This window comes from Fringilla coelebs, assembly GCF_963513975.1.
Source record: "Fringilla coelebs genome assembly, chromosome: 4".
NCBI lineage: Eukaryota > Metazoa > Chordata > Aves > Passeriformes > Fringillidae > Fringilla > Fringilla coelebs.
The window spans coordinates 50143000-50161631 of NC_140032.1; the positions used below are offsets into that span (position 1 = coordinate 50143000).

Consider the following 18632-nt stretch of genomic DNA (forward strand, 5'->3'; position numbering starts at 1 on the left):
AGTTTGTACTAACAAACAAATACAAATTTTAAGTGTATCCAAACAGAGATCTAGGGATATTTTTGGTAGCCTCTTCATAATATGTTCAATGTGTGGGCCACAGGATATCAATGCTATCAAGTCCTAATCTCTTTCATGATTTCTTTTGTCTACAGAGTCAGGAGCTTGGCAGAACATTTGAAGGGAAAGGTAAGTGTGCAGGTATTGAATTCTCCCTAATGCTGTGCTGAAGTAGCAGTTAAATGCAAGCTGGATTCAAGACCAGAATTTAATTTCAATAATATTTGCTTATTAGTCATATTCCTCTTATGTCATATTAATACAAGAAAAATAATGTTTCTGATTTCAGACAAAAGAACAGTGATGAATTTACTGCTCAAGACTTCAAAACTTTACTTCCAGTCAAATGCTACTAGTGGATCTGATATTCTAATATAGCAGCAGAAATGTTTTTATCAGTAACAAGACATACAACACTACTAGACTCAGTATTGGCAAGTAATTTGTTGTGGATTCCGACGATACTTCAGTGTGTAATTAAAATGTAGCAATTACTGCTACTGAATTCTGTTTGAAATTAAATAAGCCAACTTAGAGAAGAAGAGAATGTTCTATGTAGATATACTAAAGTCAGGTAAAGGTCCTCACAGTTGAATGTAGCTTTGCCTGCCTTCTCATATACAATATGCTTTCAGCAGACTCTTCAGTTGATTTTATAACTCTATGAAACTCCTTAGTAATTCTATTGCAAACAAATTACTCTAGGTTTATGAGAGTGTAAGTCAGAGCTGAAGCCAGCTTAGTATTTCATACAGCACAAAATAAATCATGGAACCCAATTACACAGTAAAACAGCAGGCAGTTTTTCTACACTGGAAAATAGGCATTTATAGAATCTCTTGCTATTAACAGAATAGACCCACACACCACAATTAATTTAGAATTCCTACTCCGAGGCCTGCAGTGCAATGTTGTCTCTCAGCTTCAAACTGTCCAAGAGGAAGGGTGTGAAGTGAGCATGGCATGGTCACAGTCTGGTGCAGAACAGGCGTGTGCCGCTGGCTGCTACTGAAAGGAGCCAAAATGAACTCTGGGTCTCCACCAAAGCAGCCAGAGGCACAGTCCAGAAAGTGGGAAACCCATGGGAATTTGGAATAGGTTGGGAAAAGCCCAAGAAGGAAAAAGTAAAACAAAATCAAAAGAATCCACCACAAAGCATATTTGCAGATTCTACCAGGGTACTTTTCTTTCCCTGCTAGAAAAAGAAAGGCAATTATTCCAAGAATTGAAAAAGTAATAAGTGGATCTGGGATCTACAAACAGCTGAGGCAAGTCTTAGGTTTGGGGTCAGTGCTATTTGTCCATGAAGCCTAGGAGGAGCCTAGCCTGAGAACTCATCACCTTTCAAATGTCTTTTTTCTGATGATCTAGAAAGATTTCCTCATCATTCTGATTCCATTTAGGCCAGCTGTAAAATAAGAAGTTAGAATAATATTGTTTAACAGCTTCCTAAGAACATTCATGATTAACTGCTAGTAAGAACTCAGTATTACTGAGGAAGTATACGTTGGCATACATACACTCTAGTTTTTAGCTGATGCAATACTTGTGTGCAGAACCTTGGACAAAAACCTATCAAGGATGTCTGAAGTAAAAATGCTTTGGTTTTCTAAGACTGTGTCATCTAAAGGTAAAGCACTATTGCTGTACAGTCAAAACCTCGGATTTGAATTCTTTGCAAGCAAAACACTCAGTTCTCAAGCAACAATTTAAGGACTCTGGTCTTGATATCTTGATATTTCTTGGGAAACATCTTAGTAGGTGGCATATGCATTTGGTAGGATCTAGTACAATGATAAGTGAAAAATCGTGCTAAGATGCTGCCTAGCTGCATGAATCAGAGTGACCTTCATAAAAATGATTAGCCAGTAGTGCACCATTATCTGCATCAGTTGTGTTCTAGGATTCTGCTGGTTTTCCATATGGTAATGAAAAAGGTTATGCCATTATGGAAGAAAACTCCATTTGATTTCTTTCCAGTATGTTTTATTTTAAAGTGTCTGATTTTCTCCTGTAGATCTGAAATTAATCGTATCTCCTGAGAGAACACAACTGTACAATTGATCTGTTTCTTATTTTTGTACTTAGCCTTTTATACTAGATCCCCACAAGAGATCTGTACATTCTTATAAAATAGGCAGCTGAGGTTACGGAATTTATAGCACGTATAAGATCTTTTTAACAAGATATGATAAAATGTTCATGTTCTGGAGTTGAGGCTGAGATGAAGAGGGATCTGGTTTTATGTGAAAGGCCACGTAGCTGAAATTCAGCTAGGAGGCTTGCCATCAATACAAGTAAGACTGCACAGATAACAAAGAAATATACAGCTTGGGAAATGAGAGAAGGACCCAATAAATCTCCTGCTGAGAAAGGTAGATAAGCAGCTGTCAGAGGAGATATAGAATGAGCTGGCATTTTTAGCTTCTTTGCAACTCTGTAAGATGCTTACATACCAAGTATGGTTGCTAAGAACACACACCCAAGCTGGCAGTTTCATGAAGAAACAAGGCTGTAGTACAAAAAGAAGTAACTTCTGGGTTACACAAGGTTTCTAAACACTACCATTAATATGCATTTTATGGAAGGGCAGAATGGGAAACTTTTCATTTCCACTATAAGATATATGGAGAGCTTAATTCCCTTTGCTAGCTTTCAGAATATGTGAATGCTCTAAACAGCAAGAAGGAAATATTTTCTAATGGGTAAGAGCCTGATCTAAACGTAACTGAAGTTAATCAGAATGCCTCCCTCTAGTTTGTATGGCTTCTGAATCAGGCTCTAAATATCCCAGCCTTTCACTTCCTCTTAGATTATCACTTTTATAGCATAAGTATGGCAGCCTCTGTCATGTGCACAGTGCTATATAAAAACACAGAAAAATAGTTTGTCAATCACTTCAGAACTGAAGTATTTAACAAGTTACCTGTGCAAAGATAACTGAGATTAGGATAGTATGTGCATTGCAAACTTCACGATAAAAAATATTGTGAGACTATTCTTTGCTAAGAAAATACTACTAATTTAATATAGCATCATCATCCACTAAAATTCTTGATAAAATTTGATTGGCCTGATCTTTCACCTAGACAAACTGCACTGGTGTGGCGGGCATCAGAGTAGGAGAGGCACCTGGCAACAAACAGGTTTTGTCTTTCTCCCCCATTGTCTTGTTGTGGGTCTTGCAAGAAAGTAGGCCTAAGTTGAAAACTGTAGTCTCAGTTTCCCTGTCCCCCTTGCGCTTGATCGGCCACATGAGACCAGTCACCAGACTCTTCCCGGCCTACTGTGAAAAAAGCCACCAGAGAGAGCTGAAGGGTGTACTAATCACCAGGGTGTTCATTATGTGATCACAAAGTGCATTTTGGATAATGCTTTGCTTCAACTTAATACCCCAGTGGCCAGAGCTGATGGTAGCAAATAATTCTTAGGCTTTATCTACAGCAGAATTAGCCATTCTGCACTGACCTAACACATTGCTTTTTGCAGCAAGATCCATATTGAACATAACCTTTTCAAAAAATGGAGATTAGATCTTTACATTGCATGTGGAGCCAAGGAGCGGGGAGAACTTAGAAGAGTTTGGGAGGTATCCCTTATTTGTAACATCTGTACCTCTGTAATATCCTTTAAAGGGCAAATTTCCTAAAGAAACAGCATTGGGAGGAACAACAGGAGGGGATGGACAGACAGACATTGGAAAGGTACCTATATATAGTTTGACTCATGGATAAAGAATGGTGAAGCAGCTAGGATAGCTGTTATGCTCTGACTGGACAATCCCTACGAACTGAGCTTTGATTATAAGCAAAACCACATAACTGGTAGTTAAAAGGAAAGAATGGGCTAGGAGCTTTGCACCTATTAACATAGGTCTGATAAAATTCTGCCCATGAATGAGGCCAAGGATTCTGTTGCCTGGGAATTTGGAAATACAAGCAGCTATACTTGGTACAGGCTGTAGATACAATGGCGGAGAAAGCAGGAGGGAGGAGAGATCATGTCTCCATTTCTTTACTTTGCACTTTCTGCTTTGATGAAAATTTCAGGGCTGAGGTGTATGTGGCATTTATGAGAGAAAGTGTGTAGAACAATTACAGGCTGTACAGGAACATGCAGTAATGTATCTGTTCTTAAACTGTAGGGCTGCACTGAACAATCTGCGTACAGTTGCCTCTGACAGTCTGCAATTCATTACTTCTGACTTAAAATCTTTTTATCTGCCTCAATTGTTTCTTGTATCTCTGCATACAAGATGAAGGCTGGGAGACCAGCACAAAACTTCCTTCTACCCTGCTTTGCAATTATATTTGCTTGTATTCTTGATGTTCAGAGTTCACATAACACAGATTTCTTCAAAACAAATACTTTAAAAAGGATGCTCTCAAGGCTGCTTGGTAAAAGTTTGACCTATTTTTTTCCTCTTTAACTGTTTATGTAATGCATTTAATTCTCTGTATTTTCTCCCATGTTCAAATAGGTAATTAAGTAGGGTTTTGAGGGGTAACACATGTGAGCACCCAGACAATAATAGGTCTACCCCACACATAATAGACAAGAAAATCTATCAGTAAGTCAACAGGTTTTCATATCATGTTTTCTGTGAGGAAATTCATCTTTTCAGTGAGGTCTTTGGCCAGGTGTAATTCCCCTTTAACTCATGGAGGGTACTAAATCTCTTTCAGCATTTAGTCATGAATTACCTTTCCACAGTAGCTGTGGTCCAGGATTAGCCACTCCTGAATTTAGGAAATAGTCTTGCCTTCATGCAGCAACTCTGGGATCGATAAACACTGAGGAACTACTGCCTTTTTCCTTTAGAAAAACAATTCAGGCAATCCTTCTCTTCAAGGCCAGTTTTAAGGGGCTTTCCCTGCAGAAGGAGCTGTTTGTCCCACAACTTTCATCCTGCACCACGCCAACTTCTCTCAGAAATGGAGACCTGATTAACTCATTTTGGCAAAAGTTGTCACTAAACAAAGTGGTGCATGCTTGCTGGGATGAAATACAGGACAACTGAGCTTTCAATATAAAGAAATACTGCCATGAGCCATCCAATATGGATGTTATTGCATAGGCTCAGCCTAACATTGATTTAGGACTTAGAGACATTCCTCATTGCTGCATGTTATAGTAACATGGCCAGTAGCACTGAAAAAAAAAGTTTGTGTAATTGGAAAAATGTAGTTACTGATGTATTTAAAGTTCTTATACAAAAATACAAATCACAATAACCAGAAGGGTAACAGATGCTTTTGTCTCAATTGGAAAAAAAAAAATACTATCAATATGTTGCATTTTTAATTAGAACTACAGGCTTCCACATCTTGTCTTTGTTATACTTTATATCTCCTTGTTAGGGAAAACCAATAGTAAGAAACTGAAATATATTACATTTTCTAGTAATAAGCATAGTGAAAGTATTTGTCCTAAAGAATAATTCAGGATAGAGTGCATACCCATTTAATAATTACACATTAAGTTAACAGCAAATGTCAGATAGGATGGATGTGATAACTAAGCACTGTAAGTAGTCTCTTCCACTCAAATCCAATATGCTAACCTTGATTTTTGTCACATTTTATTACACTTTACTCATTAATTTTATTCACATACACAGGGAAGGTAGTGACTGTCCTCCCACAGGAGCACGACAACACATGGCACACAGAACACATCACTGCCTACTGTAGATTCTATCAGTGCTAGCTTTGCTCCACAGAAGGACAACACAAGGTGAGTAATAAAGTTTTCTCTACAGGATAAATTCTGCCATATAAAAGCCAGTAGCAGTCTACAAAATCTCACACTACAAAACCATTTCTATGTGCTCTTATTGTATTTCATGAAAAAATGTGGGGTGAACAATAATGACACGAACAGTTACATAGATTTTACTTATATGAATTAAACCAGTGCACCTGAGAGTGACCTTGATCTCATACATAATCCTGAAACAGAATATCGTAAATAAATTATGTTATAGGAAGCTTAACAGCTTCTTTGTGAAGTTTCCATTGGGAAGCATCTGTTGAGTTGATTGGTCACCTTAAAGAAAACCCTAAATGAAAGAATTATACATTAACATCAAGCAGTAGTTGTCTGTAACTGGAAATGCCAATATATGATTAACTTCCCTGAGGTCAAAGGCAAGGTAATTTCAAACAACATAAAATGTAAATTTTCAAACTCAGATGAAAAACATAGCAAGGAGAAAGGTTACAGTCAGTATTCATACAGCAGAACTTTTGTAAACATTGTATGCAGAAAAATTCTCACCATATAAAATAAGTCACTAACTCTCAGAATAACAAAATAACTTTACAATTTCATCTCACTTCCCATCTGCAGACATCCATAATTCCTTCATGTGCAACATGTTCCTGGTGTCTCTGCTTCTGCACCATATTTATGGTGCTTTTTTCAAAATTTTGCAGTAAGGGATAATGAGGCTGCATTTTCAAAACGCTGCAGCCGCTGGTTTGGTTTTGCAGATGACACAGCCATGCATGTAATCAGCACATGCAGCCACATTTGCATTTCAAATCTCAATTGCTTCTCATTGTAAAAATTTATTGTGCCCATAAAAAGTTAAAAAGCCTAACCAATGTCCCCCCACCCCCCACCACCCTTGACAACCAAAAATACAAATATGTAATCCTGGAGCAACTGACTGGCCACATAAAAATTTTGAGAATCAGCAACATAACTCAGGCATCATTTCAGCCACATATGCAGCTCTGCACAGATTTGAGACTGGTAAGAATATCAGTATTCCATTTTGACTCTGTTCCATTCCAACACATTCTGTCTGAGGAAAAATTAACCGTTCAGTGCCTCTGCATATGTAGCATCTGCTCCTTAAAAACCTAGTTCATTATGTTTGAAAAAAAAAAAAAAAAAAAAAAAACAAACCCAGGATCAGAAAAACTTTCTATTTTATATCCAGTTGTATTACAATATTGAAAAAATGTTTTAATCTTTCTGTCACAAAAGCATTATGCAAGTGTGATGTTCAATTTTCTCATGCAATCAGAAGAATCGTGGGGTAAATAAAAACCAAGAAAAGAGGAAAATAACCCCACAGCACACAGTACACAGAACACCAAAAGACTCCCCTCCCTTCCACAAGAGCAAGTACAAAATACAGCAGATTTCAACACTCACGGCTATCGTAGCATATATTGCCCAGGGCACGTCCTGTTTGAAGCAAAACTTCCTGGTCTTTGCAGTTTAAAAGCTGCACCAAGGGAGGGATCAGCCCAGCATCCACACAGGGGTTCCTCATGAATTCTGCAAGTAAAGCAAAGCTTCTTAAGGCCAGGCCAGCTATTCCCAATCCCATCAATCCCACTTACACTGGCCTGGCAACTGGGCCTTTTGTGTGCCCTAAACATATGCACAGACAAACAGTGTAAATTCTCATGCAAGTTTCTAGAGAATAAGCCCAAGTCAGGATTTGGGCTTAATTCTTTTCATTATTTACTAATTTAGAAGGAATTAAGAGCATTAATTGACTTCCATGGAAACTAAATTAACACAGATCAGACGAAGCATATTTTTAGCATCACAAAGAAGTGCTGCAAAGAACAGTGAATTCACAACAAATTCAACATAAACTAGAATTTCTAAATAACACAAAAGATGACTTAAAACTAGTATGCTAAAGCAGCATTTTTTACCCTCTATTGTCTTAATTAGAATTCCAGAAAAGCTTTTGCTTTGAGACAATAAAAAAAAAAGAACGAAAAAAAGCTCAGTAACAGGCTTTTATTTAGAAGGTGAAGAAAAGAACAGAAAAAGAGAATGAGAAGTACTAGAGTTTATGTGACCCCAAAGGCCTGTAGCTTTCCACAATATAACTGATGCCCACCATGGGAGGAAAGGTAGAGGACCCATCCACTGGGAAGCTCTCTGCCCATCCTTCCTGCTATGCCACAGAGAACCAAAGAATTATTTTACATCTGTGCAAGTCATAGAGAACTATCCTGGTGTCAGAGACATAAAGGGCAGTTCTGCAGAAGGAGATACAGCTAGACAGGCACTGTGCTGCACATTTTAAAAAGGTGGTTTATAGAAGGAACCACCTGAAAACACCAGCGTTATTTCACAGTTTACTAAAGAGCATCCTTTAGAGATGCAGTATTGTAAGGCAAATGGTCAATATGTTTTTTATTTGTTCTGAAATGCAAATTATCACAGAATCATAGAGTGGATAAGATTGGAAGGGATTGCAATGGCTCATCTGGTCCCACCTTCCTGCTTAAGTAGGGTCATCCTAGAGCACAGGGCATAGGATTGCATCCAGATGGTTCTTGGATATCTGCAGTGAAAGAGACTCCACAACCCCTCTGTTGAAGTGCTTGGTCACCCATACAATAAAGAAGTTCTTCCTCATACGTTGGTAAGGTGCCCTCTGTCATCTCTTCTCAAGGCTGAACAGACCCAGCTCCCTCAGCCTTTCCTTGTAACAGATGCTCCAGGTCCCTCTCACCCTTGTAGCCTCTGCTGGACCTGCTCCAGGAACTCCACGACTCTCTTGTACAGAGGAGACAAAAACTGGACACTAATCAGGATGCAGCCTCACCAGGGCTGAGTGGAGGGGCAAGTTATGTCTCTTCCTGATCCTAACAACATTGGATCTTTCAGAGTCAGTTAACCTTTGTATTACTTAATCATTTATGACACAGAATGAACCAGGCTGTACAATCCCCCTAAAAACAGATGAGAATATTTTTCTGATTCTGGATCAACAGAATTCCTCATGCCAATAGCTCAAAGATTTCATACAACGCTTGAAGTATAAATACATCTTCTCAAATACTCTGTTGCACCTATTACATTGTTCTTAGCTACAAAATCTAGTCTCTTTTGTATTTAATTCTGCAATGTTATTTTAACTAAAGAATTGTCAGAGGTAAGCAATGATCATGTGATGATGTAAGTCTGATAGATCAACACACAGATTAAGAAGAATCAGCAATATCTGTACACTTGCACAGGTCCAAGAAAAGATAGATGTGAGCACAATTAACCCACCTTCCCAAGGCACTGTAACATTTTAGAACTCTGGCTAGATGCTATAGTGTGATAGTATCCACTGTAATGAACAAAACGAATATCAGATACATCTGGTCTTTAAAACTGGTCTTGCCATGTCCTTGTAACATTCAGTAAATTTCTTTATCGCCCACTTTCAGCTTCACTGCAATGTTTATTTATTAGATGTATTTAGTTTCTTCCTCTGTCTTCTCTGTCCCCTCAGCATCTTCCTCTCAATTGCCTGTAAAAACTTTCCCTGTTCCTCAGCTATCCCTGCATAATTTTTCTTTACACCCACTAACTTACCATAGTCTCTACATCACCAAAGTCAGGGGGAGTTTTTTTCTCTTAGAATGTATCAGGAAATGAAACTTGTTCTCTCCTAAAAGACTGAGAGGTCTCAGTGTGTTCTGCTGTTTGTTTAGGTTCTTCCTCACTTGTTGAAAACTTCCTCCACCCTCCTTCCATTTGGAGTGAGTGGAAGCTTTTACAGCAACAAAATCATTGGTCAATCGCTCTGCAAACTTGTGTTTATCAAGGTCATGTAAGAGCAAGAAGTAAAAGAAACGGTGCCATGTGTATGAAAATAGATCTGTGAAACAAGAACAAAGATGTGGTAACTGCAACTACTTTTGCAACTGATACTACACAGAAGTAATAGGAGAATGAGAAAGTTAATTGGGAACAGAGTCTTTAAAAGCTTTCCACTAAACTGGGAGAGAAGTGAAGCTGATCCTTTGAAGAAAACAGCAAAGAATCACTTAAGAACCACTGAGGACAGGGTAACATAAACCAAAAGAAGGACAAAATTTTGAAAGTGAAATGTAATTGTGTTGTAGTATTACAGACTGTGAAAATGATGCTCTCTCATTCCTGCACCTGGCAAAGACAAGACTAAAAACCTTGGAAGAGGGTTTAAAAGGTCTACAGTGGAGAGATAAACTCCATGTAACAAGTTCATCTGAGCCTTCACGATGCTCACAGTTGAAAGGCAAACAGCTGTAGCTGGAGAGACAGGAGTGACTAAAGGGAGTTTTGTATGTTTGGGTGTTTAAAATAGAAGAAACAAATATGAGCTCAAGCTGGGAGGAGGAAGAGTCATGTGAGCAGAGGAGGTGAAACAGCAAGAGCATGAAGAGGTGAAGAGATGAAACACGACAAAGCCGCCAAGGCAAGTAGAGAGATTTGATGTGATCAGATGGGTGTGCATATGATCAGATGAGGGGAATGTAAGAGGAAAACAAGAAGTGGGGAAGGAAAAGATGCTGTTGTATCAGTAACACCCAAAATCACAGTCTCTGCTCTCAGTTCTGGCAGTACTGCATGGCATGACCACTCAAGAAATGGGTTTAATGCTTACTATCCATTGAATGTTGATAACACAAATTTCTCAAAGTGCCCTAAAGTTTGTTGAAAACAGGTACAATATACAAAACAAAACTCTTTGTTTTATGCAATAAAACAAAGAAAACAACAGAATTCAAATGAGGTATTCCCTCCTATCCTGCTTAAGCAACTATTTCAACAGAGTTAGAAACCAATGAGAAATACCCAGATGATCTCAGTCTTGAAAGCACTGGGACCTTAAATAATTTCTGAATACCTTCACTTTAATCTGGGCTGAGGTCCCAGTTATACCTGCTAATGACTCTCAGGAAAAGAAAACAGCTATTTTGTATGATGAACCAGGTAAAATGCCAGCTTTTTTGAGAGTGTACATAATGCATCAGTTCAAAAGCTTTCAGGGAAAAGGACACATTAGAAACTACTCAGACATTTCATGTCTGAAGCTTACATGCTAAAATGCTCTGTAAGGGAAGCTAAAATGTTCTGTAAGGGAATCTTTGCAGAAACAATATATAGTAATCAGTTTAGCTATTGTGAACATTGATTTTCTTCTTAACTTTTCCCTTCTCGCATAGGAGCTAAAAGGACCAACTGTGAGGACACATGGTTGACAGTGTTGTTCTAAAAAGACTTATTATGAATTCACTAAGTACAAAAAAAATCCCCATGATATATTTGTCTAAATATCATTCTGAAACATTTCTAAATTTAAATTTCTATGTATACATATTTTATTGCCTCTTTATCTAAATAACTTTAACACTTAAAAATGAAACATATCTCTTTTCTTTTCTCATTCATGCTTTTTCTGAATAACCATATATAATTCTGTCTTAAAACCAGTAAATTGGGTGGAGGTCACCATGGGGTATCAGTAAGAAGCTGTAGTTTGTGATTGCTCAGAAAAGGTGGAAATGGAATGTGAAAATAGTCAACAAAAATGTAGCCCTTTCCCTGAAGAGGCCTTGGCATTAGAGTTTACAAAGGGAGAGGGATAAGACTTCCAGGACAGGAGTTAAATAACATTCTATTTTTCTCTCTCTGGCCTGTGGGGAAGGAAAGTCCAAAATGGAATCTATGCCTCTTCAGCTGTGACAGCAGTAAGTCCAGGAGTGAGAAAAGTCAGCCACAAATGTCCTCTACCCTCATCACAGGGTCTGCCCATAGTGTCTGCTTGCAGGTATGAGGCCAAGATACGCAGGTATTGGGTAAGCTTTAAGATAATCCTGTCTAAAGAAAAATTTAAATAGTTTTTTGATTCCCTCTGATGTTATGTTATATAGTGTATGTATATAATACATACCAAAATGGAACTGATTCTTATTTGGGACTTTGGACTCTAACACATATAAAGCTCTTTAGGTAGGACTAATGGTTTCAATGTGGTATCAAAGACTCATAATGGTTATGAAAAATCTCAGACCAAAGAAATTATATACTATCCATTAACCACCTGTACAGATGCTACTGCTATAACTATGGGCCCTATGCATAACTGGCTGCACATATTGTGCATGTCTCTTTTTCTACATGCTTTTCATACAGAAATGCATTTCATCAGTGGTCAGCTATTTCAGTCCAATAAATTACATTACTGTCTTAGAAACTAAACAGAATGAAAGTAAGAGAAATTCCAGCAGCCAACTGCTGTTCTGATTGTATTAAAAAGTACAGAAAAAAAATTAGACAAAACAAAAAGAGTGAAAGGGAGGGAGATGAAAGGTGTCTAATCTATAAAATGAAAACATAAATGAAGTAAAACATACTGACAAGTGAGGTGAAAAACTGAAGATGTTCCAGCAGAAAAGTTCTTGTAGAAAACCTCACCATTTCTGGCTACTTCTGCTATGATGTTAGCTACTTTTGCTGTGCAGGAAGATTGTGGCGTCAACAGACTCGCGAACACCTGAAGAACTCCACTTTTCTGGATTTTTTCACTTGTCTCCATATCTGAAAAACACATCACACAAAAATGACTTTTGCATCAAATTGCTTTGGGGAAGAACAGAAAGAAAAGCAGAAGAGAAGACTTCTCAAAAGTTATTATGATAGTCATTATTTCCCATATAAGAAGCCAACTGTTAGTTTATTTCCATACTTATTGTATCTGATGTACTCATAGAACTTAATACTTTGCCATTTCTAATCAATTGACCTTTATAACGTGACTGCTATGTAAATATATACAGATACATACTCATGCTTACTTGGGGAAAATACTGGAGAGACTAAGAGTAAAGGTCATAAAGAGATATGCAGCAGGTAAAGGTATTATGTAAAAGTCAAAGAATGACTCTTTGAAGAGATGAATTATTTGAAACATTCAAGGAATGATGGGGAAAGTTCTTACAGTTTAGGGTACAGCTTAAGGCAGTGTAGGAATCAGAAACTGGAGAAGAGGGAGAGCTAAGATGAACCTGGTTGTAGACTCCTCTTACACTCACTAAAATATCTTCTATGTTACTCTGTTACTGAGTGGCTCCAGTACAGACTCAGTACAAGGGAAAGAGAAAAACACTGATTTCCTGTAGTAGGTATCAAAGATTTGTGATGAAAGCTTTCCCCTTTCTGTATGTAGTAAGAGGAATTGTGCAGCTGTTCCCTTACAGGACCACACCTAACACTGCTGGCCAAGAGCAATGCTCTGGAACAAACTGAAAACCAACTTTGATTCAACTGCAGTTAAAGACAAGCTACTAGGCGCTATGACATATTTTGTTAACGCTTTTAAAAATGGCCTATTTGAGATGAATATTAGTGTGACACACAGTACAACTAGATGGCAGCTATCACTTTAGAAAGCAGCATGACTTCTTAAGCCATTTATAAGGGAAGTTATTTGCATTCTTCAGAGTTTACTGTGAGATGCTCCAATTGATGATTTTGCAAAGCAAAACAAATCCATCTGAATGCAGTTTGCAACCACTCTTTGGCTGTGCTTCACCTGTAAATTGATAATAACATCCCACCCTCCCTCTTCTCTTCCTTCCTTTCCCCACTCTCAGGGCTGCAATTGAATTTGATTTGTGGCAGCCCCAGGACCCCTCTGCTGCCTCTGTGAGTGGGAGAGATCCATTCAAGCTGCCCCTGAATAGAAGCCAGCACAAGCCTGGCAGAGGTGACTCCCATGGGTTTTGTGGTTTGCACATGCTTCAGTGTCTGAGAGCTGGTTATGTCTACATGACAGAAAACAGACTGAAAACAGAGAACTTCAAGTCTGGACTGTAGTTATACCTCCCATTTCTGTATGTAATTCTAATTTGGGATGTTGGTGTTTGGCTACAACCACTCAGCTACAGTACGTCGGTGATGACATCTGGTACAAACAGATTAGGCATCAGTAAAGAGTAATCTCAGCATCTCATGCATAATGTAAGTGCTAATTATTATTAACCTGCTTGCAATCTAGTTAACTGCAATTTTTGAAATACACTGAAAAAACCCTCTCAGGAGATAAAATGTAAAGGAGCTTATGGCTTGTTTGAAAGCTTTTATAAACTCTGACATATAGCATATACTTAGTAGCAATATTTTCCAATGGATATGCATGCAAAATGAAAGTCTGAATTTAGAGAAAAACATATCAGGACTAAAGACTAGTCTAGACATCTTAGATGTCTGTTAAGGAAGAGCTTCTCTCTCCCTTAAGTTCGAAACTCAAAGTATAGAATTCAAGATGCAAAATATGGATATGTGTGAATCTGTATTAGTAGGCAAGAGACATTAATGCATTTTCTCCTGTCACGCTGCTGAGATATACAGTATCCAGTCCTATTTTCTTGGTCTGCAGTTTGATGGACTCATTACTGTGCCAAGCATAAATTACATAAGTAGAACTAAATATATCCTGCAAGAAGTGGGAAAATATAATTAAATGCTTCTCCAGGCAAGTTGTGTGCAGCAGATACACCCTGATTTATTTTATTAAGAAAAGCAAGCGAGCACCATAAAAGCACAGCCTTAACAGCCCTCTTAGAAACTGGGAAATCAGTTACCTGGGATCCCACAGATGAAAACTGACCAGTGACTTATTCCTACTCTGAAGCAGTAGAGGAGGCACACCTGCATATACTCACTTATCCCTTCAAACCAGAATCCTAATGTTTCTTAGTCAGTTGGGTATCAATGTCAAACTTTGGCTAGTCATAAAAGAGGGAAGATGAATTAATTAGACCAGCAGTGAGTGGAGAACACCCCACCTCTACTCTACCTTGGGTGAGTGCTCAAGCATCATTATTTTGAGGAAAAGCACATTACTCTGCCATCAGGCAGAAGAATTACTACTATCAGCCCACAGTGATCTCTGAGGCATTTTTGCCAGGAATTGCCTTAGGTGTAAAAAATGCCACGGGGTGCTTCAGCTTGTCTACTCCAAGTCTAAGTAAGTACTGCTCTTCCTCTGCAGAACACATGCAATTTACACTTGGTGTAATATACAAATTAATTCAGTTTCAAAATAGAGAGATGACAGTATAACACTAAATCTTTGCAAGTAGTTTATAGTAGATCCTCCATATAAGGCATCTGAAGAGAATGTGCCAGGAAAATTACTCTTCCATCCTCATGTATATTACTCTGTTTAGTATCTGCAGAAAAAAAAAATCCATTTTTCCAGGATTCTGTGTTCATCATATTAAAGTACTAATAAAGAAGCTGGGAAAAAAAGGAATGTGCTGTAATATACAAATTAATTTCGCAAGTCACATGTTATTAGCAGATATTTTTGTTACAGGAAAGCAATCTTTCTGGAGTTTTGAAATGCTTAAAAAGGAAGGGTATTTTAATTGGAAAAAGATGTCTTATTTATAAACCTAAAATTGCCTTGTTAAATATAGCAATTTTGCTCAATATTTTTAATATTCTTTTAAAGGAGGAAGACTTGACAGGCAAATAATGCACAGGGCTGCCGTGTGAAGTCTAAACAAAGATCTTCAACCACCCTTTGCTTGTCTGCAGAGTCAACTGTACACTCAGTTCAGGTACTAAGTGTTAAAATGCATATCTGTAGAAGAGAATACCAAGCTGGAGGCCTTGAGGATGATTTCAGCACAGCTGTAGGTATATTAGCATTTCTTATAGTGCCCAAATGGGACAATTGCTTCACTTACAAAACATGAGCGAACAGTCCTGTGTGTGACTCTCCTTTGAGCTCAGCTTCACATAACACCTGTCCTGTATAAGTACATAAAACATACAGGGACACAGGAACAAAAATGCAGGGAAGTGTGTGTGGTGTTATTCTTTGGAGTGGACAATAGATTGTCATGTTTATGTAGCAGTATTTTCACTATGATTGTAAAAACCATCAGTTGTTTTTGATTCTGCAGAACCTGAGACTTGAAGACCACACATCAGTGCTGCCACAGGGCTGGTACCCCTACCACTGCCTGGCTCTAGGAGAAATAAGGTAGGTTTTGCTGAGAATTAGAAACTGATAGTGGCTTTAGCATAGGCAACCCTCAACTCTTGCCTTTATTTGTTCTCTTCAGAGGCTGGAGAAAGCCTGCCTGGCTTCCTGTCTCTCTGTATACATGCACTAAAGAGGTATTATTTATTAAGGCTATCAATCCTCTGCATGCTAGTGTCATTCTGGGCTTCCTAGTAAATTATTAGAGGGTAAACTATTTTGAAAACTTATTTCAGCTGTCATCTTTTAAATTGCTATTTCAATTGTAGTTGGAGCATGTAAGAATTCTACAGGAGCAAGAAAGACCTAGGCAAACCTCTACCACATATTCTCCTCTTGTGTTTCTGTATTGGCCAAAAAGGAAATCACAGCCAACGTTCCTTTAGCAGAACTGCAACCCCTTTAAAATCCATTAAATTTGTGTCTGGAAAAAACCTAGCCATGTAGATAGCTTGACATTAGGGTGCCACACCTCATAATCCTTTTGCTATCTGTGATGTATCTGTGATTTCAAATGCTTTTTTTAAAGACTGATTTTCAGTCTGCTTACACCAGCCCACAGCTAGAGCTGTCCCCTCTTAAAGCAAAGAAACTGTAGGACTGTAATAATGCTGCATTAAAAGCAGCCCTTTTGCACACAGTCTAACACAGCATAATTGGAGGGGAAAGCCCTCTAAGGTTAATCCTGCTGCTTTAGATGCCTCCTTGTATCACTTGATATCAAGACAAAGGGTATGTTAGATCACATAGTGTCAAAATCTTATTGATGTCACAGCTGAGTGATTAAAATGTCAATATGCTTGCTTTTTGTGGTTTTTGCAGAGCCTGAAGTCAGAATAGTTAAGGGTGTGGGCAGGAAAATCTTTAATGCCACAGATCAGAGCTGGAGAGCTGAGCACCATGGCTATCAGACTGGTTAATTAAGTAGCAGAAATCATAGGAAAAAAATCAAATGTGTTTCAAATTAAAATTCTACACTCTTTTCCCTCTCAGCTCTTTCCTCTGAAATTTCCCTTCCCTCTATTCACTCTTCTCTCCTCTCTGTATTATTTTATACACCTTCAAACGAAATAAAAGGCAGAAAGGGGGAAAGGCAAGGCATGTCTCTCAACAGTGCCTTGCTAGCAGAAGAAAGCTGTAGACTCACCATTCCTTATCCCCTATAAACAATGAGTCTAAGTTACGCTAACCCTACGGCCATGGTGGCTAGCACTGCAATAATTCACAATATGTGGAGCATCCCACCACAGAATTATGAATAAACAGCTTTGTGAGGGTCCTCTTTAAGCAAACTGTGTTTGCCATGTACTCTTTTGAAAAATGCATATCTTTGTAGCTGCAAATGTTTTATAAACCTACTGGAACTACTGCAGAAATTTACCTTGGCTTCATAATGTTCCTCCTACATGTACTCTCATCAGAAAGAGAAAGATGAACCCATGAATAAATAATGATGAACCACATATATCATGAAAGGAACCTTCCATCTGCTCTTTCAGAAGGCAGAAGGGAAGAAAATGAAGGGAACAAGGGATATCTTTTGATGTGACACATGCTCCTAACCACCACAGTAAGACGGTTCATGTGACCAAGTGTAAGCACTGATGCTCTCTCCATATACAGCCTCCCTTAAGAAACATTGTCCCCCTCTCCACAGCCTCCTACTGTATTTTTCAAACCACTAAAAGATTTTAGTATGGCTACAAAAGCACAAAAAGTAAGTTGTAAAGAAGCTCAGAAAAACAAATTATATGCTCTCATGAAACAAAGAATGCACCACTGATAAGGAGGTTTTGCTTAACAAACCTTAACCAAAGAGTCTGTTCCAATTATCAAGAGTTACTTAAATAGGGAAAAAGAAGTCCTTTAATAATAATAATTATTTATGTATGAAAAATAACTGTAGACATTTGATTTCTTTTTGGCATGCTCCTCCTTACATGGGGAAATCCCCAAAATCTGCCTGTTCACTTATCCTTGATATTAGACACCTATTAGGCAAGGAGGGAGGATTCTCCCTTAGCTGTACAAATGTTTCCATCATGGTGTTTGCTCTGTTTTGTCTCTGTCAGCAGCTACAGGGCAACTTCACTTCCTATTTTTAACAAAGAAAGAGACAGTACACAGATGTTTGTAATTAAAATCTCAGCTCTAACAAGGAAGGAAGGACAGATGGAGAGACAGATTTATCAATCAACTAGCTGCATGAGTCCCGATGATTAAATTCTTCAAAAGCTGCATCCAAAGGATAAAAGTGAATTTCAGGATGAGATTCTACCCACTGAATAGCCTATTGCAGGTACCAATGAAGTAAAAAATATGGGACATCTTTGCCTTCAATGAGGAGAAATACACAAATACTTCCATGAATAGGTCACAGCACAAGGCAGAATATTAAAGTTAGGCAGCTTGGCACCCCTGAGTTCCTGAACTGCATCCAGTAGCGAGCCCTGGCATGTAGCTGGTAGATTTATCCGAGCTGTTCCCCCTTTCTGACTCACCCTCTCCAGGATGTAACCACTTCAGTAGCAAGGTTGCTGAAAGACTTTGATGTCAGTGCCTCAGCTGCCAAGTTTGTTGTCTGGCATCTTAGTACAAATGTCATACACTCACATCTTTGTGATTTGCATTCGGCTTCCGTGGACATTTTCTTCTGCCTCCTCTCTTGCTTGTACTGACTGAACTTAGTAGAGGTCCCAGGGTAAAGGGTATTCTCATGCTTTAGTTCTTCAAAATGTATAACAAATTCTGGTTCTATGGAGTAAAATCCTTTCTC

The 18632-nt window shown here is 38.3% G+C and overlaps 1 protein-coding gene across 4 annotated transcripts in view; it reads right to left on the reverse strand.

The window, feature by feature from the left end:
- RAP1GDS1 (Rap1 GTPase-GDP dissociation stimulator 1) overlaps nt 1-18632 on the reverse strand; it is a 90556-nt gene that overhangs the window by 31066 nt on the left and 40858 nt on the right. For all 4 annotated transcript variants that reach the window (XM_084204058.1, XM_084204060.1, XM_084204059.1 and 1 more), the window contains exons 3-4: nt 12277-12399; nt 7228-7353 (exon numbers count right to left, since the gene is read on the reverse strand). In XM_084204058.1, coding sequence (XP_084060184.1) covers nt 7228-7353; nt 12277-12399 — 249 coding nt within the window. The remainder of the gene's footprint in view (nt 1-7227; nt 7354-12276; nt 12400-18632) is intronic.